At 38.9% G+C, this 25,905-nt stretch overlaps 1 protein-coding gene across 1 annotated transcript; it reads left to right on the top strand.

The window, feature by feature from the left end:
* The first annotated feature begins 1,442 nt into the window (after nucleotides 1-1,442).
* On the top strand, nucleotides 1,443-3,298 carry LOC143557378 (cytochrome P450 78A5-like). Its single transcript, XM_077046468.1, has 2 exons — nucleotides 1,443-2,399; nucleotides 2,526-3,298. The coding sequence occupies exons 1-2, from the start codon at nucleotides 1,443-1,445 to the stop codon at nucleotides 3,117-3,119; spliced, it is 1,551 nt and encodes a 516-aa protein (XP_076902583.1). The 3' UTR covers nucleotides 3,120-3,298.
* Nucleotides 3,299-25,905: the final 22,607 nt, after the last annotated feature.

Here is a 25,905-nt window from a genome sequence, read left to right as displayed (position 1 = left end):
CGCGCAACCGCGTGGTTTTTTTCAATAATTCAAATACTTGAACGGTTTCCCGGGCCGGTCAATAGTTTGGCCCTGAGCTCGAAAGTCGCTCAAGGCTTGAGTTATAATGTCGACGTCGTTATGCCCGCTACGCCAGCTGGGCCCCTGCAAACGATTAAATATGCCGGCAAATTTTTGACAATCGGCGTTAAGACCCTTCCAGTGGGCTTGAACCGCTTCTTTTCCAGGTAGTCTTCGGGTTTATTGGTTATCTCGAGCCAAGCTTCAAATACTTTCTTCCAAAACACCCCGGTGGTTTGAAAGTTAGCTACAAATTAAAATTATTTGTCACAATTAGTATACATTTTAATAAACACTAAATACATTTTTAATAAATACTTAATATTAAAAACCTACCGACGTTGGGATCCTCCGAAATGACGATCCAAGCCCTTGCAAGGGCCACCTCCTCCTCGTCGCTCCAATGCTTGTATGGATCACGTTGCGCCATCGACTCTCCCGGTTGTTTTTTTTTTGTGTTTACGGGTCGACTTTTTGCTTGAACCGGAGGCCCGTGACGTTTGCGTATCGGTACCGTCACCGGATCCGACTCCGGTGGTGTAGACCCGAACGCCGGCATTGTGTTTTGGGGGCTGAGATAGTTGACGTACATGTTTAGGTTCGGGTCGGAAAATTGATACGGATAACTCGGTTGGTTCAGGTTCCTCGGGTTCCATTGTAAGTTCGATTGGCTCGATTGCGAACCATACGTTTGACCAAAACCAGGGAATTGGTAGTTCGGTTGGTTCGGTTGGCTCGATTGCGAACCATAAGCTTGACCGAAACTAAGGAGTTGGTAGTTCGGTTGGTTCGGGTTGTTTATAGGATTCATTTTGTTTATTTTTTGTAAGAAATTTGGTATGATTTGTGTATAAAATTGATATAAAATGGAGAAGAAGGGTGTATGTTTATATATATATATATATATATATTGTTAATTTTTTTTAAAGTTGACTGTTTGACAACGGTCATTTTATTATAATATTATTATTTATCTTCTTCATCGGGCGACAAGATTACCCCGCCCCCGCCCCTTTTCGCCCAATTATCGCCCGGGGGAGGGGGGGTGTTCCACCCATTTATCGCCCCAAATTAGCGCCCACTACACTCAGCCTTATTGTTACATGTGAGACTTGAGTTCATTATAGGTGTCTCACTTCAACCTCTCAAGCTAGAATTAATTAAAAAATTTTAAACCCGTCATAAATGTTTCACTTCCATTTGAGCTTTTTGAATAATTGGAAAAGTAACATTGTTATTATTTTATTAATGACGATTACTAAAATAAAAATAAAAAGCAAGCGAATTTATACAAAATGCATTTAAGATGTCGTTTCATCCGTTCCCAAAACTCTATATAAAGCCTTCCCAACACTCCATAACTTGCTCATTCAAACTCAGACATGTCTTCCTCTATTACACTTCCTAATATTACTGATGCTTCTTCAGCCATTAGCTTCACTCTCTTCCTATGCCTAGTAGTCTTTGTCTCCGTCTTCGCTTACCTACTCGCTCCTGGCGGCCTCTCATGGGCTCTCTCCAAACCCCTTCCAAAAACCGCCATCCCAGGCCCCGCTGGCGTCCCTTTTCTCGGACTTGTGTTCGTTTTCACTTCTTCTTTGACGCACCGAACCCTGGCCAAGCTTTCCACTATTTTTAACGCTAAACCTCTTATGGCCTTTTCTGTTGGGCTGACTCGTTTTATCATCTCGAGTCACCCTGAGACCGCCAAAGAGATACTCAACAGCACTGATTTTGCTGACCGTCCTGTTAAAGAGTCCGCATATGAGCTGTTGTTTCACCGGGCTATGGGTTTTGCTCCATACGGTGACTACTGGCGTAATTTGAGGAGGATCTCGGCAACTCATTTGTTTAGCCCGAAGCGTGTTTCGGGTTTTGGGGGTTTCCGCCAAAATATCGGGTTGAAAATGGTGGAGCAAGTTTCTTCATCCATGGAAGAAAATGGTCATGTGGAGGTTAAAAAGATCCTTCATTTTGCTTCCTTAAACAATGTCATGATGACTGTGTTCGGGAAGTCCTATGATGATTTTGGAAATGGTGGTGATGGGTATAAGCTCGAGAAGTTAGTTAGTGAAGGTTATGTGTTGTTGGGAATATTTAACTGGAGTGATCATTTCCCAGTTGTTAGTTGGTTTGATATCCAAGGTGTCAGGAGGAGGTGCCGAGATTTGGTTTCCAAGGTTAATGTTTTTGTCGGGGAAATCATTCAACAACACCGAGATAAACGGTCTGGTATTGTCGGAGCTACTGCCGTTCATGACGGTGATTTCGTAGATGTTTTGCTTGATTTGGAGTCGGAAAACAAGTTTAGTGATGCTGATATGATTGCTGTTCTTTGGGTGATTTTTTTTTGTTTATTTTTTATAAAATAATTTGGAGATGGAAGAATAATATCTTTGTTTTTCTTTTTATAAACTTTAGAAGATTATTATTATTTTTAATTAACATTTGTTATATTTGTATAGGAAATGATTTTTAGGGGGACAGACACGGTGGCAATCTTGTTAGTGTGGATTCTTGCACGAATGGTGCTACACCAGGATATCCAAGCCCGGGCCCAATTGGAAATTGCGAGGGTGGTCGGTGACAGGCCCGTTACTGATTCGGACCTCGACAACCTTCCTTACCTTCATGCAATCATTAAAGAGACCTTACGTGTTCACCCACCTGGCCCGCTTTTGTCTTGGGCTCGCCTTTCAACCCAAGATACTCATGTGGGCCCGCACTTCGTGCCCGCGGGCACCACTGCAATGGTGAACATGTGGGCCATTACCCATGACGAGCGCATATGGTCCGAGCCAAAGCGATTCTACCCTGACCGTTTCTTGAAAGAGGATGTTGCAATAATGGGTTCGGATCTGAGGTTGGCTCCGTTTGGTGCTGGGAGGAGGGTTTGCCCTGGGAAGGCAATGGGGTTAGCCACGGTTCATCTGTGGTTAGCCCAGCTTCTACAAAAGTTCAAATGGGTTGAAGCTGGTTCGGTTGATTTGTCAGAGTGTTTGAAGCTATCGTTGGAGATGAAGAAGCCTCTGGTTTGCAGTGCTGTTTTAAGGGCGTAATGAATATGTTGCTTATGATATTATTAGTAGTTCCTAGCAAGTTCGTGACGTTAGGGTTATGTTAGGGGTAACGCGGGCTTCTTACACAAAGCGTTATATGTTTTGTGGCATTCTCATGAAATAATGTAATTCCCCGTACTATTTAAGTGGCTATATCAATATCTGCCCGATCCATTTTATTTAAATATATTATTAGCTTGTTATGGCATGAATTAATAAGAATGCCCATAGTCTGATAATTTTTACTGCTTGTTAATGGTTAATGGTTAGTGAGCATTAAAAAATACTAAAAATTAATGGTTAGTGAATATTAAAAAAAATACTAAAAATACAAAGAAGATGCACAAAGGTTAATGGTTAAAAAAAATAGGTAAAAGAAGTAGCAAAATTAGTGAGCAACCTCCGCGATCGAAACAGTTTCGGCTCAAAATTAGCTACCGACATTGTTCGCTAGCAAAATGATATATTGTAGATATAATTACCAAAACTGTTTCCCTTGCAAATGGGATCACAAATCATTAAAAATCATATTACTTTGGATATTGCAACTATTGTGACAAGTTGTCTTCATCGTAAATACAGTTGCTTGTTTTGACAAAGTAAAATAAAATTAAATTGGTTCCAATATGCTAGGCCGGGTCCCTGAGAATACAGAAAAGAATAATAATAAACAAAATCTAGGGCAGGGGACATGCAAAACTTAATAACTCATATAAATTTTGATAATATTTTTGGAAAAAAAAAATTATCTTCACATTTTTCTTGATATGAAAGTTTCTTTGCTCTTCTTCTATTTTCACTTTTAACGTTTTTGACTAGCCTATAGGTATTTATGCGGTATAAGTTTTGAAATTTAACACATAAATATTAAATTTGAAAGACGAATTTGAAACTCTGAAACATAAACAACTAAACACGCAGTATAGTCCTTAAAAATAAAATCAAAAGGTGAAAATTTTAACGTTAAAACAATAAAAACATCAAGAAGTCATGATGAAGTCATCCTTAATTCTTTATTATTAACCTTAACATCTTGGTAAAAATATATATATTGTTTAGTTTTCCATGGAAAATTATGAACCAAATCCAAATTTCATATTTCTAATATTTATGTGATAGGGCATACGAGGATAATCATGGCCCTGATATTTAGCTATTACCTCGGTCGGTCACTTGATCTGTTGGAGTTAGTCACTCGGAAGCCGGCGACCTTATGGCTTCTGCGGGTGTCTCTAGTTTAGTGCTTCTGTGTGTTTACATCATACATTAGTGGTAAAGGGCAGACTTTTTATTTATATTGTTAAATGTTAATGGGTACGGGGTCTAATAATCCAATGAGCGTAATTTAATCAAAGACTCAAACTCTCAAAGCGTGTCTAATTTTTCAAATGGGCCAAACAACGGTCTCCATTGATACGATCCTATATTATTATTATTATTATTATTATTTAAGTTTATTTATTATTTAGTTTCCTTATTGTTTATCTTTCTTTAGTAATTTGTTTTCCAATATAATGTAATCTTATTTATGAAAAAGAATAAGAAAGAATTATTATTTTGGGTATATTTTCTCTTATTATCTTGTGTTCTTGGGAGATTGACAGTTGTCTCAAATAAACCGTAACAGCCATCCCTGCCGTCCTTATGGGCTGATATATGCTACCAAATTAGGGACCCAAAAAATAGTCACTAACCTAGCATATGAAAATAACTTGGTTGCAAATGATCTTAATAAAAGGTAGATGATTATAAATTCTTCTTGACATATTTCTGGTTTGTTTAGTAGAAATCGAACACACAGAACTCAAGTACTTCCATACAATTTATCTACCACGAAAAACGGATAGAAAAATTGAATTACCAAATCCAAATCAAGATTTTTAGTTGTATATATGTTAACTTATATAAATTAATTTTAGAACTAGCGTGATACAAGATGTTTAAAAGAAATACAATCAAGCTATAGAAATTAAGTAATTAGATTAAAAAAAACCATATTTTATCAAATTAAATGGTTTTATATATTAAAATTATATTTTCTAATGGAAGATTCATAAGAATGTGCGGTGTATTCTTACACAGTTTTTCATAATCACGAAAAGATGCACCTAGTGATTTTATAAGTTGTAATTATATTTTTTTAATGGAATAAAGAATTATAACAAAAGTTGATAAAATGTTTAATTACGAATGACATAAAAAAGAACATCATATATAAAATTAGCATTAATAAAACACGTTTTTTATTATAGTTTTGAAAGAGATGAATGAAAACTCTATGGATCCATGGAGATTGTTTAAATATATGAAAATAAAATTGTTATTCATTCAAAAAAAATCTTTATTATCTTAGACATATAAATATCGTTTATTGGATTTTAACACATTTATCTCATACACTCAATAGTGTTATATCAATTGATATAATAAAAAAAGACATGCATGATTTCATTAAAGATAAATATTTTTATTATATTGACATAAATACATATATATTTTTAATCATATCATTTAGGTAATTAGTTATCTGATTAAATAATTAATTAATACGTTTTTTTGATTACACTGACATAAATATGCTTTCATTATGAATAGTTTGAGCGAAAAAATTAGGGTATGATTGAATCTCCAAGTGACATATGTCTCAAGTTATTTTCTTTTATTTGAATAAGTAGAATTGAATAGATTTGTAGAATAGTTTTAAAAACGGACAATTTGATTTTGAATTTATGCCACAAATTTGCAACTAAAACAGGTCGCAAACACCGTAAAACAAAACGTTGGTAAATTGGTCGTTTTCTCGTCACAATATCAGTTGCAAATAGTTTTTGGAGTACTAAGGTTAGGTTGAAATTGCGGTTGCTAACAGTTTAATTGCAGATGATCACTTTTGTAGTAGCTAGAAGAACTAGAAAAGTTGTTTGAATAAAAACCAAACTAGCTAGAATGAACTCTAAATTTTAATTGCACAAAAACCAAATGGATTGGAAAGCTACAAATGCACAAAGATTGTTTAAATCATAACAGGATGAAACCAACCGTACAAGAACTGTTGGTGCATTTTGTGACCGTCGCTATGCAATTCTGATCAGCGGAAACGATGTACGAAGTTAGGACAACTTCGCCATAGGCGAAGTTAGAACAACTTCGCCTTGGGCGAAGTTGTAACAACTTCGCCTACAGGCCCAAGCCCGTGAAGTTGTTTATATATATATATATGTGTCTTGGTTAGGTTTGAGTATCCAGAAAATTAGAGTATTGTGTGTCCAGTTCAAGTAGCTAGAGAGAAACCGAGAGGGAGAGTCGTGTGGGACGGCCCGAGGTAGAGCTCACCTCGGGTCGGCCGTCATTTGTTTATGTTCGGTATGTAACGTGGTTTTGATTATTATAAAAGATCTGCAGATTTGTTTATCCCATTCGTGTATTTGTTCGTGTGTTTGTATGTGTGTAATCGTGTTCTTCGTCTTCTACACCAATAAACGAGTCTAGGAGGATTCCGCACTCCTAGACATCGTGCGGATCAAGTATCGATCGGCGACGCCCCGCGTGGGAACCTACAAGAACCAAATTAGTTAGGAAGCTTGTTTGAATCAGAACCAAATGTGAGGAATATTTAGATAGCTTGGTTGAATTAGTAGGATTGTTTATAAATTACAGTCTCTTTTTGTTAAGGTTGCATGTGTACTATTTCATTCAAGACTCATTATTCTTTCCCTTTATTCTCTTGTATCAAGACTTTATGTCCCAACTTAAAAGTTAAAATCGAATTATAACTATACTAGTGTTATATTGTTTTCTGACGTCGCAATATCAGTGATCCCACATGGACAAATCAAGGGTCAAGATAGATTCTCTATTTCACATATGAATCGTACAGAAAACCCTAAATGATTGCAGCATCCACAACAGGATGGGTTTCCCGAGGTCCGGATACACTTGGCAAGCGGCAGACCTAGATCCACCGGACTTCGCCGTTGTAGCCCCAAAGTTCGTTGAAGAAGTTTGTTTCTGCAAACGTGAGAAGGACGGATAGATGTGGGCCCCTTTATATATTAATTAATAAAAATCGATTTCAACTTCCATAAACAAGTTTTGGATCTTATTGATTTGAAGGAAACTAACCGCTCATGTTGGTTGCTGAAGACGGACGGTTTAAATCAATCATTTGCCGGCGAGATCCTCGCTGATATTGCCCGGGGTCTGGTTAGTGTTTCTTCATTGGCGCCATCCGTGCATAAAGCTAGAACTACATTTTTCTCCAGTTTTTTCAAACTTCAAAGATGGTTAGAGAAATTCCGGTAACCACAACTCCAGCTACTGGGGAGAACACCGGCAACACAGTTTTTACAAACACTACCCCGGCTACCCAAGTCGGGCCAAGTGAAGCAAATTTTACGAACACTACCCCAGTTACTCAAGCTGGGGCAAGTGCAGTAAAAGATCGTCTACTGAGGTCCACTGATACCCAGTTTGAGAAACGAAGGCTCCCCCACCAAACTCTTGATGAAGTTAAGGCATGGGCGGAAACACGGCAAAAGGAATTCCAGGCTGAGTTGGACGAACGCTTGCGTTCCGTGCAACAGGCCGACGAGTTCGAATGCTTTGACTCGGAGGAATCCGACTCCGACGTAAACTCTCGCCACAGGGCGAAAAGGAAGCGTAAGGAAACGGAACCCCAACCGAAAAGGCAGTTTGGACAAGCCTTCAAACCAAAAAATACAGGTGGAAGTTCACGAGACTTCTCCAAAACGTTCAGACCGAACGTTGCAAATGCGGGAACGTCCAAATTTGCAAGGGACATTGCGGAAGCAATTGCCCCAAAAAGTGCCAAACAAATGCCCAACATAGGCACTTATGATGGTATATCTGACCCAGACGACCATTTGAACAGGTTCATAGCAGGGGCAACCGTCAGCAACTGGACGGAACCCACGTGGTGTTACATGTTTCAAATGACGCTGGTGGGGGCTGCTAGGGTTTGGTTTGATCGTTTACCGGTTAACCACATTTACGACTGGGCAGACTTCCAGCAGAAGTTTAGCCAACACTTCAGCCAGCAGCGAAAGTATACCGAGGAGCAATGGACAATCCTCAAATGCATACGGGAAGAAGATGAATCTCTGCCAAACTTCATCACTCGCTTCAACTCAAAGAAGTTAAGTTTGGGCAATATCAGCGAGGATCTTGTTCGCGCAGCCTTCATCCAGGGCGCGCAGGACCCAGAGCTTATCCGCACCCTAACGGGTAAAGATGGAATGCCATCCACATGGGATGGCATCATGACAGCAGCCAAACGCTATGCGGAAACGGAGAAGCAACTGGGTAGAGACCTTCCGCAGAGCACAAACCTTTACACCCAGAGGACGAGAGAGGACAACGTCCTCACCGCCCGATTGAACAAAAAACGGAAGCAAGGCATTTGGCAGTCAAGGGTAAACTTTGACACCTCATCCGGCTTACAGCACCGATTGGGTGAAAGGGATAATGTAAAGCTGCACCGGAACTCCAGATGGACGCCACTTACCAAAAGCGTCACTGACATATTTGCTACTGAAGAGCTCCCATGGCCAAAGCCTCCAGTAATCCGACATCGTCACGATGCTGATCGGAGCAAGTACTGTGACTATCACAGAACAAAAGGCCACAACACTGAAGAATGCATAGACGTAAAAGACATGGTCGAAACATTCGTCAGAGATGGGACGCTCGCGCACCTCGTGGCGAAATAAAAGCTAAGCAGGCAGGCAGGTGCGTGTGGAACCATGGCTGGGGTAAACACGAATAAAAAATCAGCTTCAATATGGAGACTACATGCTGCGTAAAGAACGAGATCCCGAAACAGGTGCGTGTCGGCTCGATGGCACTCCTGTCCCAACATGGAAGGGAGTTCAATTACACAGTTTGCATGTAATCAATTCCAATTTGTACAGAAAAGGCCAAGAGCCACTTCTAATGGAAATGATTCTCTTTCAAACGTCGAAGCTGATGATTTACATTTATACTTTTGTACACACTAATATGCCGGTTTTCACCGCATAATTACAAAAAACGTCATTGCATGGGAAGGCGGTCCTACCCGCACGAACCCAAAAAGCATGATAAACCTTCACGCAGGTCAGTTGAAGGGGAAAAAAGTTACCATATGAAAGTGCTGGTCTATCTGCATGAATCATTCGAGGGAACTGCACCAACCTATCAACAACCGCGCGTGGGACGGTTCAAAATTCTTAAGAGGAAAAGGTAAACCTATACGCAGGTCAGATATGGGTAAAGTTATGCCATCCTACTAAGTGCAAGTGACGGGTCTACCCGCACAATCACGAAAGAGGAAGCAAAACTTCACACCTATTATCAGCCACGTTCAAAGGTTAACTTATCCTCAACAGGTAAACCTACACGCAGGTCAGATATGGGTAAAGTTATGCCATCCTACTAAGTGCAAGTGACGGGTCTACCCGCACAATCACGAAAGAGGAAGCAAAACTTTAACCCATCAACCACGTTCACAGGTTAACTTATTCTAAACACTTGGAAAATTGCTATTTTAAACTAAGTATGCAAGTCATAAGTTTATAAAGCAAAGAATCCAATGAAAGGAATAACAATCGTATATTTCAATGATATATTACAACAGTGGCCGGGTAACTACCCGCCTAAAAGAAATCTATACAAAGCTAAGTCTATCCTAGCAGTGGGAAGGGATCTTCAGGATCAGGCTTCAGGGCCACCTCCGCTTGGACCAGCACCGTCAGAGCGCGGCTGCCCAAGGAAAGCCTTAAGGATGTTTAGCCCATCATCAGCAGCAGCAGCTTCATTCACCTTCTCCACCACTGGATGCGGGAAGGCAGCGTACTGGTTCACAGCTTGGTCATAAGCAGCTTCAGTATTAACATTGAATAAAGGGAAGTTGGAGGGCGGAAAGCCTCTCTCAGCAAACCCTAGACCAAGCAGGAAGCCAGTCTTCTCCCCATCCTCATGAGAAGCGTTGAGGGCTGCGCTCATCGCATCGTCATAAGAGGTCTCTGAAAGGACCCGACGCACAACCTACAAAAGAATACAAGTTAGAACATTTTCTAATTACGAGCGGAAAGCGTAAAGAAAAAGATAAAGATACCTGAGGCAACGCTTCTCGAAGCAGCCATTGGAGGGTAGCTTGACTTTCTTTGTAAGCACGTTCGGCTCCGCTTTTATCAAGGTTGGCAAGTTGAACTTCCTTGGCGGCAGCCTCTTCGACGCTTTTGAGTTTCCTTTCAGTGCGGTCAAGCACCCCCCTCTGGTCAAGGATCTCCTGCAGCTTCTTGGCATCTTCCATTGCCAAGGCGTCATGAGCATGCTGAAGAGCCTTTAATTTGCATTTAAGCTGCTCATTCTCTTCGCGAAGCGGCTCAGCAACAGCTTCAGCCTTGGCAGCCCTCTCAGTTGAGTTTCGCGCAGTCTCCTTAGCCAGCCGAAGCTGTTCATTCACAGCTTGGGCAGCCTTGGAGCGGGCCTCGAGTCGCGCCTGGACTTCAACCTCGAGGGCCTTGAATGCTCTCTCCTTCTCGGCGGCGGCAGCGGCCAACTGCCGGTTCTCCTCCCGCAGAGCCCGCGTCTCAGATATTTCTTTGGCGCGAGCTGCTTTTAACTTGTCGTTTTCACGACAAAGCAGCTCGACGCGGGGCTGCATCCGGGCTTGGAGAACCCGAAGCTCATTGGTTAGCCTACCCTCCTGGTAGCTAGCCATGGCTTCCCCCAACGCACCATGAGGAGCAGCGTGGCGAGCCCAATCCACGCACTCCACAGGGGTGCGAAGGGTTGTTCCTCGGCGTATGTTCCATCTTGGAACATACACTTCATTGGAATCCGACACTGCAAAAGAAACAAAGGCAGTTAGGAAAAGATGACAAAAATATACAAAGGAAAAAGAACCCTACGTACCTGTAGGGTCAATAACAGGCCGATAGCCGCCAAACCCATCACCTGAACCTAAAGGAAATCCATCCAACAGGTCAGGCAGACGGGAAGGTGGCATAGATCGGCGGGAAGCCCGGCGCGTACCTGATGGTCCGGCCGTCGGTGCCGGTGGCGCAGGTATAGTGGCAGCCGCTGTGGTAGCCATTGTTGGCGTCGCCTCCTCAGCAACAGTAACCGCCGGCTCCGTGAAAGATGCTGTAAAAATTGCACTCACGGCCGGCGGAGACACCTTCTCAGCTGGAACAGCCTCAGGAAGGCTGGAACCAACGGAAGCAGGCGCAGACGCCTGGGTCGACGCCTCGGGAAGGCTGACCGAGCCTTCCCTCATTGGCGGGGGAATACTTGCTCCAACTCCACCCTGGAATGCGTCAACATCCACACCTGCACAAGCAAAAGTGTTAGAAAAATTTATTTGAAACAACAAATCTAGACAAGAATTATGGGGGTACTTACGGGGTTTCTTGAGCTTGAACGTACGGACGAGCGGGGGCGAACCCGATGGAGCCGGCCTCTTGACACCGGTAACCGTCGTCGTCGCTGCCTCCCCGGAGGTAACAGCTACAGCCTCCGGAGCGGTGGTCTCCTCACCACCGGGCTTCCCCGCCACCTCTGCACTATCTGACTCCGAGTCAGATAGGACTACCGGGTCGGCCGTAGAGGCCACCTTCTCCTTGCCTTTCCCGACGGCAGCCTTTTTCTTCCGCACCAGTGGAGGACCTTCTGCGGATTCCTCAGAAGAAGAAATGTCAACTCCAGCAGCAGGCACAACATTGAGAGGTTCAGGGTAGAAGATAGGCTTACCTGGCCGTCGGTGGCTCAGGATCTCTTGGCCTGGCGGGTAAACCTCCACGAACCGACCCGCGGTCTGCTCTAAGATGGGCAACTCGTTCTCGTCCAGAGCACGAGTACCCATCCGCGCGGGACCATCTTCCTCCCGCGGGTTCAGGAGCGACTGAAGATCGTTCCCCTCTGAAATCAACAAGAAAGTTAGAAAAAATCGAAGTCAGCAAAATGAAACAAGACGTACCATAAGGGACAGAGTTCGAACCATATTCAAGGACGATCGGAACCTTATCCGCATTCGCCGCCTTCCACACCCGGCTCATCCCCAGCATCACCATCGCCGACTCCGGAAAACGGAAAACCGGGGACTGGACCCGGGATATCTTCGAGAACCATTCCGCCTCCTCGTAGTTGAGGGCGGGAAGGTTCGGAAGCGCCTGGCCATTCTTGAACTTCATGGCGATGGGGATGGCGCGAGCGGATATGAAGAAGAACTCTCTTCTCCATGAGCGAAGACTCCGCTCGGTGGTACAAATCTTTAAACCCTTGATACGGGTTGTAAGAGTGTACCACCCCTGGATGCACCTCCAAGTGTAGAAGGTCATCAGACGGTCAACGAGGGGCTCAAGGCCCAGTATCCGGCACACCCACTCAAAGTGCCGGACCTTGGCAATGGCCATGGGGTGCACCTCTGTCAGGTGCACACCGTGCCTCTCCAGGACACGGTACACAAACTTTGTCAACGGAAACCTAAGGTTTCCGTAGACAAAGAATGCAGCATAAACCCCGATCTTGCCACTAGGGGCATCGTACACAGTATGGTGGGGTTCAGGAAACTCAGGCTCGAGAGACTCGAGCATGAACTTCCTGACGATATACTGGTACAGATCGACAGGAAGAGAGCACTGGCATTCGCCAGCAGTCTTCTGGTCATCAGCATCATGAGAAGACATGGTGGAAGAAAGATGAAAAGAGATTTCAGGGTAATGCTTTACTGAACAGAAAAATTCGCCGGAAATTACTTGAGAAGAAGAGATGAAAGTGAAAAGTGTGAATTGCAAATAACCCTCTCCCCCTTTATATAGTAATCGCAATTAATGCGATGAATTTAATACGGAAGAGAGAGAAATCAAAGGTGCAATGAAACTATGACGCGTGGCAAAAGCAAGCTGGCAACATCTGTCACAAGGACGTATGCCAGAGATTTCGCGGCTACGCGCCCGAAATCCCGTGCCCACGCGCCTGAAAAAGCAACTGGAATGACCACATAATGTCATGTCGCCATAACTTCTGGCACGTCCTGACACCGTCAGAAGAAACCGTCACACGACGTTTGAGGTATTGGGTTGTTCTTATCCATCTACCAACTCTTCAAATTTCAAGTTTAAAATTTGAAGACAAGATTCAAAAAAAAAAAAAAAAAGCGGGAAAATACCCCTTACCTTGGCAAACAAGTAACCGTAAGACGGATGCGGGTACAGTGTGAAGGCAAAACATTTCACATACCTAGCACCCGCAGGGAATTGAAGCCAAGTAAAACCTTGGCAAACAAGTAACCGTAAGACGGATGCGGGTACAGTGTAAAGGCAAAACCCTTCACATACCTAGCACCCGCAGGGAATTGAAGCCAAGTAAACTTTGGTGAACAAGTAACCGTAAGACGGATGCGGGTACAGTGTAAAGGCAAAACCCTTCACATACCTAGCACCCGCAGGGAATTGAAGCCAAATATTCCTCGGCAACCAAGTAACTATAAGACGGGTGCGGGTACAGTGTAAAGGCAAAACCCTTCACATACCTAGCACCCGCAGGGAATTGACGCCAGGAATACCTTGGAAGTAAAGTAACCGTAAGACGAGCGCTGGTACAGTGTTAAGGCAAAACCCTTCACATACCTAGCGCTCCGCTGGGAATTGAAACCAAGAAGGATCTTCTGGGCAATGCTTGCGGAAACGGAAATAACATCCCCGCATAGCGGGAACGTCGAGAACTACGTTGTTTGAAGCTCTAGGATGGAATTGGTGGTTTTAACATAATTGATCACTATGTTCAAAACCACCAAAACCTCATGGAGAATCTAAACAAGTAGGACTCAACGCTCCCGACTTGCGAGGAGGTTATAGACCTACCCGCATCATACCCAAAGACCAAGCAGGAAACTCGGGCATTTCTGCAAGTGACAAGGACTTCCGCGGGAAGAATCCCCATGGAAAACCTTACAAAAACCCTTTTCAAAACCCTCTGCTTAAGTCCAAAAGTTCACCTCACTTTACTAAACATGCATGAGACGAACATTGGACTGGGGGGACTTGAAGAGGTAGGTCCCAGCAGAGCCCAGTTGGACCCGCAAGACTCACCTTAAACAGGGACGTCTGCGCAAAGACCAACTGGTTCCGCAGAACCAACCATGCTCGGAGACATGACGTCCTTACGCGCAGTATGCAAGCTGGTCCCGCAGGAAATGCCTCCCAATGGTGAAGGACTCCGCCTGTCCCCGCAGCCTCGGATACAAGCCATTAGGGACTGGCCACCCGCGCAGCATGGCTACACGCACAAGGCACTTAACTCTCCCCAGTGTCACCTGAAGGAATGAGCAAAGGCGGGAGGGGGAAAACTCCCGCCTAAATGAGCCAGTCCGTATGATGGAGGATCTTTTGTGTGATACCTGACGAGGTACAGACAAAAGATCTGACCAAGAATGCGACAGCTCACTGACAGCAGCATGGCAGACAGCACGCCACAGCACTGTGACCAATAGCCGCCGCCTACCCACCAACTCCTGCCATACCACGTGCCTAGCCTGTAGTTGGCAGAAGAGGAAGAGTGCACGACACGCCTGCTCTGTGTCAGCCGCTACCTATCCACCACTCACAGGCAGGGCACGTGCATAGGTTACAGTTGGTAGCGTGTTGGGCCGGCTAAACCCCTTGGAAACCTACCTTCGGCTATAAATACCCCAATGGTATGATCATCTTACAACATCTTATCTTATCATATATACCTGATATCTGCTCTAGCAATCTCTTAATATACTTTTATATTTAAAGAGCAATCTAGTCTGATTCTCACGCCGGAGGGTGGTCACAAGGAGGAACCCCCCCCTTCTCAGTGACGAGCTCACGGTGTCTGTTTTGCAGGTTATCAGAAGAACCATCTTCCAAGGGTCTAACCCCTCGTGGGAAACAGCTCTCCAACCCCCAGGTTACCAGTAATCTGCCCGGGGTCTGGTTAGTGTTTCTTCACGGACGGTTTAAATCAATCATTTGCCGGCGAGATCGATTTCTGTTTACCGGGGATGGCTTGAATAAATCATATCTGAATCTCCGACGAGAGAGGGTATCTTTTTCTTGATGGTTATCATCTTTCAGATCTGATTTAAAATGAAAAACAAGAGACTGGTGGGTGTGCTGGACTGTGGTATACATTAGTTTTTGTTTTTAAGCCAAATTTAGTAGGTGGCTAATATAATAATTTAATGAGTGATTACTATTTGATGGTGGATAAATTTTATAAGTAAATGAATGAAATTGTGCTTAATCAAAAAATAAACATTCTAATCGTGGACCGCTCGAACATGAATTAACTCGTATTCCATCTATTATTTAATTTAAGTTGATGTAAGCCTTTTTATTTTAAGTTAATGTATGTTTTTTCTGTTTAAAATTTATTTATAATACTTTATTTTTTTATTTTTATATATTTTAAATACATATTCTAATATATAAGAAATATGAAAATTAAGTTTGTTATAAAAGTTATTTAATTAAATATAAAAATAACTGTAGGAGTAGGTGATGATGTGGTGGTTTGTGAAAGTTTGTTGTTGTGGTAGAATTTGAGATTTTTGAGAAAAGTTTGAAATCTGACGTGACGCTGATATGACGATTTGTAGAGGTTTGCTGTTGTGGATGCTCTAAGAACATAAAAAAGCACCCAGAAAATGCATATATGTGGCTGAGCTAGTTTCTAGGGGGGAATCCTACTAACACATACAAAGGAATATGTATATGGACAAAACCCTTTGGCCCTATCTAAAGTGCCCTGCCTTTCTCCCATCTCTATACAGCAACATTTAACACAAGTAACATCACAACTTGCCCCTTGATCTAAACATATATTCACATTCCTTTTGCTTTATCATATGCTAAATTCTTGAAGCAATATATACATATATTTAACGACCCGTGCTGACCTACGTGCACCAGTTCATTTCAAGTGTCGTTTTTGGTTTTATAAACCCTTCCCTTTTAAGGGCATATAAAGTTGGATGCTCACTTCTTTGTATGTTTTCTTGTACGTGTAAAGCTGCGATGTCGATGGATCATCATCTTTTTTTCTTGTGAATGAAACATCACTGTTTATGTGTCTCTATTAAAGGGCAATGATTGATAGCTTGTAAGATAAGTCTCAATCTTAGAATGCGTGTAAACATGTACATTAGTGTTATACCATTGCAACAAAGTTATGTATTGTTAAAACAACGCAAATACAATTGGTAAACCGGGCAGGGCCGACTCAACCACTTTAGGAGACTAAAAGGGGGTCTTGTTGTAAAAAGGTTAATTTGATTTTACTAAAAATAAATCAAGATGGCATCGTTTTTTTGCAAATGCAGAACTAATACACTTCCTCACACCTTCCTAAACCTAATTCGGTTTAAACGTTGCTCAGTTTGCACATATTAATCCAAATCCCAAATTACATATGTATAATTATTAAATTTGTTTTGGAAATTGGGGCCCTAAAATCCTAGTTTCATTTCACTATCCTTAAAGCCGACCTGGGTAAACCATCACAATTATATCATATAATGCTATGTATTTTAGCATGTATAAATGAACACAAATACCCCTCGCACATAGAACTAGCAACGTAGACAAGACACATTCTCATCACTTCGAGGAAAACTCACTTCGTACTCAAGCCGCCTTCATCTGTATGCATAAAGCTACAATATTTATTCCATTGATGAGGTATGGAACTATGGATGGTATGGGGAATGTCTTGTGCGTCAAATTGGTTACTTGAATAGGATATATTCCTTTGACCAGTAACCTAAAAATATGCTCTAATCTTCTTATGGTAAAAGAAACTTTCTTTTTTTTTTCTCTTCAACAATCTTGATTCAACTTTGAACGAATATTTCAGGACTAATATTCGTCAAAAATTCATGTTGTTTTGCTTTTAACCTAAGTTAGCTTTAAACGGGGATACGATCTTAATAAAGAAAAAACCCAAGGAACCTTTACAGGGTTTTTTTGTCTAAGGATCATCGTGAAATATACCTTCATATATTGATGCAAGTGCACTGTTAAGTATGGTCGTAATTTCCCACTTACACAAACCCTAATGATATATTCTCTTTTTAGGGCTTCTGATCAGCAACTTGTGCTATGGTAAAGTTAAGATAAAGTTCGGATCGGAAATCAACAAATATAAACAAAAAATAACAACAAACATTTATAAAAACAAACTTAATATAACAACAAAATGATTCTTACTATTATCATGTTAAGAACAAAATGTATTTTATGTGTCACATAATATCCTTACAAATCCTTAAAAACCTCAATTTAGCCTTACAAATAAAACTTATTATATATATATATTGTTTCTTTAGATCCACCTTACCTTTAAAAAAGCAACAAAAACCAAAGCTCTTTTGAAAGGGCTTGGTTGCTAAGGGTAGTATAAGTTATGCATTAGAGATAGTCTTATTTAGTGATGGATTAATATATTTATATTAAACTATACGACTTTACACTGTATAAAGATGTTAGCACAAATTGCTCGAATAGGAACCCAAATAATGGAGGCTTACAAAATGTACTTGTTAACAAAGTTTAATGAAGTGAATCATACAACATTAAATCTTTAACCTATGGATTAATACAAAGGGCCACAAAAATTAAAAGTGTAAGAAAACAGTTTACATGCAAATCACGTGTCAATTCTCTCATTATTTTAAAACGACCAAAATTTGTTCACATGATACTTTTCATTGAAAAAAATCACCATAATAACAAATGTTTTTTTATTTTTAATATGAATTGTTATATAAAAATCAAAAAGATAGCGGATTATATATATATTGTGATATTAGTTGGTCATTGTGTTTTTCAATTGGATTTTCTATGCATATTGTGGTATAGCTAGGTTTTTAGATTGTGTTTTTCAATTAACACTCATATAAAAGATAAAAATTAAAACAAAAACTACGTCATATATGATGTCTTTTTGTTCGTCATTGTGTCTTTCTACTCATCATTTTTTATTTGTCATTGTGACATTCTAATCATCATTATGTTTTAGTCATTGTATATTACGTTAACCGTCTTTTGTTCGGGATTGACATGTGACATTCACTTAATTTGAGAAAAAAGTTTTACATTAATTGTGTATTACGTTCAGATTATTATGTAATATGTATTTTCCACTGTGTTTTATATATCAAGTCATTGTGTAATGTATATATTGACAATTGTGTTTTATGTATCATGTTATTGTGTAATATGTATTTATAATTGTGTTTTATGTATTTGATAATTTGTTGTCATTTTATCATTATATTTACATATTATGATTACATAACGGTGTTATTAGCATTTAAAAAAACATAATGGCGAAAGAAGACACGACAAGCAAAAAGACACAATAACGTAAATATTTTATTATTTTTATGTAAAAAAGTCGTACTCATATGAAAGATAAAAACCGCTTGATTTTTTAAAAAAAATATATGAAAAAGTTATAGATGTTTTAAAATTGTGGGGGATTTGACATATAACTTGCATATGAGAAGATAAAATACGCGTTATTACTTTACGTCCTCGCTTAACACATGGCAATTAATTATGGTTTATCACACTTGTTATTTTTATGAGTTTTTGTAAAATATCTCAACCCATGGAACTAACAAATGTGTGATATGTTTTAGAAGATACCATATATTATAGGGACTAGAATTGGAGGAGAGAAACCACTTGCCCGGGGGGTCATAAGAATAGTCAATTGGATTTTATTCATCCATGAATGTTTTGATGGTTTGGTGTTGATAGCATCCACAACAAGAAATCTCTATGAACAGTCATAGCAGTTCCACATTATTTTCATATATGATTTCAAACTTTCTTAAAGAAAACATACTTTTTTCATAACAATTCGCAATATCATCACCTAGTTCTACAATTTATTTACATTTAATCAAACTACGTTATAATATATCAGTTTTTCATACTTAGTATATTTTTAATAATAGAAATAATTCAAATTTAAATAAAAATCAACAAAAAAACAAAAAATACCACGTTACATTTTCCATAGGCTATATTCTCCGACGGCTACAAACACCACTTGCATCTTCACTTCTCAAAGTTTATCTTTAGTTTCTGCTAATGGCTTATCGACTAAACAACATTCATCTTCACATTCATGTTAAAAAACTAAACTCTCCAACAGTTGTTGAAGATCCATAAGGTAACAGTTATTGTCACACCCCGACCAAAGGCGGGGGAACATGCCGGGGTGCAACGATTGCCCATAAACGAATGACACTATTTAAAGCGACAATATTTAACAAGCTCATTTCATTTTACAACATCGAAAATGTCACATAACCAAATATTCATAAGTCAAATACAGCAACATATAACAAAATATAGCAAATCAAATATTGTTCATTTTTGCTAATATCCTAGAGGTATTTGGGACGTTTTCTTCTCCAAACTCCATAATTGTAACATCACGTAAAATTCGGGCCAAAAATGTCAATTTTCAAAGTCAAGGGACCAATTCTGCCAAAATCTAAACCCCAGGCACCAAAATGTAATTTCCGGTTTTCCTGGCCCATCGCGGTACGCGATGGGTCAGAGGAGACACCCATCGCGTACCGCGATAGGGTTGTCTGACACACGTGACACGTGTGCCACGTGGCACACGGTGGCAACGCCTGCCGCCACGTGTCACCACGTGGCAACACGTCCGCCACGTGGCTCGGCGCCTGCTGCGTGTTGACACTTGGCAGGTCTAGGGTGTGACTGGTCAGGCCTACGTCGCAGTACGCGACGGGCCAGCCAAGGGACCCATCGCGTACCGCGATGGGGTCCAATTTCAAGTCTATAAATAGCAGCCTCCGGGTCTTCATAATCTCACACCAAATTCACATACTTTACTCTCTCACCACTCTCTCTACTATCTCGAAGTACGTGCTGGTGTCTCGATAAGCGTGTCAAAGGATTAATCAAGCGTGTGTGGATAAGAGAGATAGAGTCAAAGTGCTGCCCGAGTGAGAAGGGTATTTCTAAGCCAAGCAAGGTAGGCATAATGCCCGACAAAAATAATAATAAAATATTATAAAGGCTTAATACCCAAGTCGAAGTTATTCTCTATAAACAAAGAAATGAATAACAAAGAAAATAAAGAAAGAGAAATAAAATATATATATATATATATATGAGTATATATATGTATAAATATTCTTTGTTATAAAATATATTATTTAAGTGTAATGAGTATACTTAGATAATAAAGAAAGAAATACGTTTCTTAATGAAGAAGAAACGTCGTGTTTTATAAATAAACTAAAGGTTTATTAATATTACTTTTCAACTAAATGTTTTAAAGTAAAAAGAAATTATGAACTAAAGGTTCATCGAGATAATTAAGACTAGAGGTCTTAAAGCCGGATCGTGTATCCGACTAATAAATGTTATACTCGTACTATAGGTGCGAGATAGCAAGAAGAGATCTACGGACGGTGTTGGAAGCCGATCCTATTGAAAAGGTGAATACACCCCACTTTTACAAACTTGTTTTCAAACAAATAAACATGTTATGTGTAAAATTTTACATGAGGCTATGTGTCTCTAAAAACATTATAAATAAGAGTATAAGCCAGCCCTCAGGCTATGGTATACGTTTGTCTGGATCCTTACATATGTGGAATGCGGTGGGCACATCGCACCACGCTTGGTCACGACCTCCAGCCACGATGGGCCGGACCTAAGTTACGTCCGAGTGGGGAATGGCCATGTGTATATTTATGGTTCTTAAGTTATGTCATAAACGCTGCGGTGTTTCGCCGAGGTGACCTAGTGCAGAGAAGTTTATGATGATTGTTTAACTTGATTATTCCTAAGCCAAGATAGGCCGAGACTTACGTGGTCTCGAGGGGTAGCTAAGTAAAGAAAATATTTTTTTTAGCGTCAGCATATTCACCAGCATTCGTTGCTGACGTATTTTATTAACATTTTGCAGGTAACCAAGGTTAGAGCTTGCAAAACGAAGAAGCTCAAGAATCCGACGGCTCGGATAATTTTGTGTAAATATTAAAATATGATGGTTTTATAAAATATATAAACAAGTAAATACTAAACGAGACTTTTGTCTCGTCTTTTGTAATGTAAATATTTATAATATCGATCCTTATGTTTTTATAAAGACTTCCGCTATAACTCGTAACTCCGATTTATTTACAAATATGGTACCAACTATGGTTTATACCCCTAGGCCTAGAATGGGGGTGTGATAATAATCAACCTGGATACAAACCTGCAACATTTCATAAAATAATATTTGTCAACACAAAGGTTGGTGAACAATTCATAAGTTTGAACATATAAGTATATAATAAGAAAAACCACAAAACTTGTATACAGATCTGATTTAGATAGCTTGGTTGAATTAGTAGGATTGTTTATAAATTAAAGTCTCTTTTTGTTAAGGTTGCATGTGTACTGTTTCATTCAAGACTCATTATTCTTTCCCTTTATTCTCTTGTATCAAGACTTTATGTCCCAACTTAAAAGTTAAAATCGAATTATAACTATACTAGTGTTATATTGTTTTCTGACGTTGCAATATCAGTGATCCCACATGGACAAATCAAGATATGAAAACCCTAAATGATTGCAGCATCCACAACGGGATGGGTTTCCCGAGGTCCGGATACACTTGGCAAGCGGCAGACCTAGATCCACCGGACTTCGCCGTTGTAGCCCCAAAGTTCGTTGAAGAAGTTTGTTTCTGCAAACGTGAGAAGGACGGATAGATGTGGGCCCCTTTATATATTAATTAATAAAAATCGATTTCAACTTCCATAAACAAGTTTTGGATCTTATTGATTTGAAGGAAACTAACCGCTCATGTTGGTTGCTGAAGACGGACGGTTTAAATCAATCATTTGCCGGCGAGATCGATTTCTGTTTACCGGGGATGGCTTGAATAAATCATATCTGAATCTCCGACGAGAGAGGGTATCTTTTTCTTGATGGTTATCATCTTTCAGATCTGATTTAAAATGAAAAACAAGAGACTGGTGGGTGTGCTGGACTGTGGTATACATTAGTTTTTGTTTTTAAGCCAACTTTAGTAGGTGGCTAATATAATAATTTAATGAGTGATTACTATTTGATGGTGGATAAATTTTATAAGTAAATGAATGAAATTGTGCTTAATCAAAAAATAAACATTCTAATTGTGGACCGCTCGAACATGAATTGACTCCTATTCCATCTATTATTTAATTTAAGTTGATGCAAGCCCTTTTATTTTAAGTTAATGTATGTTTTTTCTGTTTAAAATTTATTTATAATACTTTATTTTTTTATTTTTATATATTTTAAATACATATTCTAATATATAAGAAATATGAAAATTAAGTTTGTTATAAAAGTTATTTGATTAAATATAAAAATAACTGTAGGAGTAGGTGATGATGTGGTGGTTTGTGAAAGTTTGTTGTTGTGGTAGAATTTGAGATTTTTGAGAAAAGTTTGAAATCTGACGTGACGCTGATATGACGATTTGTAGAGGTTTGCTGTTGTGGATGCTCTAAGAACATAAAAAAGCACCTGGAAAATGCATATATGTGGCTGAGCTAGTTTCTAGGGGGGAATCCTACTCACACATACAAAGGAATATGTATATGGACAAAACCCTTTGGCCCTATCTAAAGTGCCTTGCCTTTCTCCCATCTCTATACAGCAACATTTAACACAAGTAACATCACAACTTGCCCCTTGATCTAAACATATATTCACATTCCTTTTGCTTTATCATATGCTAAATTCTTGAAGCAATATATACATATATTTAACGACCCGTGCTGACCTACGTGCACCAGTTCATTTCAAGTGTCGTTTTTGGTTTTATAAACCCTTCCCTTTTAAGGGCATATAAAGTTGGATGCTCACTTCTTTGTATGTTTTCTTGTACGTGTAAAGCTGCGATGTCGATGGATCATCATCTTTTTTTCTTGTGAATGAAACATCACTGTTTATGTGTCTCTATTAAAGGGCAATGATTGATAGCTTGTAAGATAAGTCTCAATCTTAGAATGCATGTAAACATGTACATTAGTGTTATACCATTGCAACAAAGTTATGTATTGTTAAAACAACGCAAATACAATTGGTAAACCGGGCAGGGCCGACTCAACCACTTTAGGAGACTAAAAGGGGGTCTTGTTGTAAAAAGGTTAATTTGATTTTACTCAAAATAAATCAAGATGGCATCGTTTTTTTGCAAATGCAGAACTAATACACTTCCTCACATCTTCCTAAACCTAATTCGGTTTAAACGTTGCTCAGTTTGCACATATTAATCCAAATCCCAAGTTATATATGTATAATTATTAAATTTGTTTTGGAAATTGGGGCCCTAAAATCCTAGTTTTATTTCACTATCCTTAAAGCCGACCTGGGTAAACCATCACAATTATATCATATAATGCTATGTATTTTAGCATGTATAAATGAACACAAATACCCCTCGCACATAGAACTAGCAACGTAGACAAGACACATTCTCATCACTTCGAGGAAAACTCACTTCGTACTCAAGCCGCCTTCATCTGTATGCATAAAGCTACAATATTTATTCCATTGATGAGGTATGGAACTATGGATGGTATGGGGAATGTCTTGTGCGTCAAATTGGTTACTTGAATAGGATATATTCCTTTGACCAGTAACCTAAAAATATGCTCTAATCTTCTTATGGTAAAAGAAACTTTCTTTTTTTTTTTCTCTTCAACAATCTTGATTCAACTTTGAACGAATATTTCAGGACTAATATTCGTCAAAAATTCATGTTGTTTTGCTTTTAACCTAAGTTAGCTTTAAACGGGGATACGATCTTAATAAAGAAAAAACCCAAGGAACCTTTACAGGGTTTTTTTGTCTAAGGATCATCGTGAAATATACCTTCATATATTGATGCAAGTGCACTGTTAAGTATGGTCGTAATTTCCCACTTACACAAACCCTAATGATATATTCTCTTTTTAGGGCTTCTGATCAGCAACTTGTGCTATGGTAAAGTTAAGATAAAGTTCGGATCGGAAATCAACAAATATAAACAAAAAATAACAACAAACATTTATAAAAACAAACTTAATATAACAACAAAATGATTCTTACTATTATCATGTTAAGAACAAAATGTATTTTATATGTCACATAATATCCTTACAAATCCTTAAAAACCTCAATTTAGCCTTACAAATAAAACTTATTATATATATATATTGTTTCTTTAGATCCACCTTACCTTTAAAAAAGCAACAAAAACCAAAGCTCTTTTGAAAGGGCTTGGTTGCTAAGGGTAGTATAAGTTATGCATTAGAGATAGTCTTATTTAGTGATGGATTAATATATTTATATTAAACTATACGACTTTACACTGTATAAAGATGTTAGCACAAATTGCTCGAATAGGAACCCAAATAATGGAGGCTTACAAAATGTACTTGTAAACAAAGTTTAATGAAGTGAATCATACAACATTAAATCTTTAATCTATGGATTAATACAAAGGGCCACAAAAATTAAAAGTGTAAGAAAACAGTTTACATGCAAATCACGTGTCAATTCTCTCATTATTTTAAAACGACCAAAATTTGTTCACATGATACTTTTCATTGAAAAAAATCACCATAATAACAAATGTTTTTTTATTTTTAATATGAATTGTTATATAAAAATCAAAAAGATAGCGGATTATATATATATTGTGATATTAGTTGGTCATTGTGTTTTTCAATTGGATTTTCTATGCATATTGTGGTATAGCTAGGTTTTTAGATTGTGTTTTTCAATTAACACTCATATTAAAGATAAAAATTAAAACAAAAACTACGTCATATATGATGTCATTTTGTTCGTCATTGTGTCTTTCTACTCATCATTTTTTATTTGTCATTGTGACATTCTAATCATCATTATGTTTTAGTCATTGTATATTACGTTAACCGTCTTTTGTTCGGGATTGACATGTGACATTCACTTAATTTGAGAAAAAAGTTTTACATTAATTGTGTATTACGTTCAGATCATTATGTAATATGTATTTTCCACTGTGTTTTATATATCAAGTCATTGTGTAATGTATATATTGACAATTGTGTTTTATGTATCATGTTATTGTGTAATATGTATTTATAATTGTGTTTTATGTATTTGATAATTTGTTGTCATTTTATCATTATATTTACATATTATGATTACATAACGGTGTTATTAGCATTTAAAAAAACATAATGGCGAAAAAAGACACGACAAGCAAAAAGACACAATAACGTAAATATTTTATTATTTTTATGTAAAAAAGTCGTACTCATATGAAAGATAAAAACCGCTTGATTTTTTAAAAAAAATATATGAAAAAGTTATAGATGTTTTAAAATTGTGGGGGATTTGACATATAACTTGCATATGAGAAGATAAAATACGCGTTATTACTTTACGTCCTCGCTTAACACATGGCAATTAATTATGGTTTATCACACTTGTTATTTTTATGAGTTTTTGTAAAATATCTCAACCCATGGAACTAACAAATGTGTGATATGTTTTAGAAGATACCATATATTATAGGGACTAGAATTGGAGGAGAGAAACCACTTGCCCGGGGGGTCATAAGAATAGTCAATTGGATTTTATTCATCCATGAATGTTTTGATGGTTTGGTGTTGATAGCATCCACAACAAGAAATCTCTATGAACAGTCATAGCAGTTCCACATTATTTTCATATATGATTTCAAACTTTCT

The sequence above is a fragment of the Bidens hawaiensis genome, unplaced genomic scaffold, assembly GCF_021521415.1.
Source record: "Bidens hawaiensis isolate Kalapana, Puna unplaced genomic scaffold, B.hawaiensis_p1.1 tig00018938_1, whole genome shotgun sequence".
Lineage (NCBI taxonomy): Eukaryota > Viridiplantae > Streptophyta > Magnoliopsida > Asterales > Asteraceae > Bidens > Bidens hawaiensis.
This window is presented reverse-complemented; position numbering and strand designations above follow the sequence as displayed.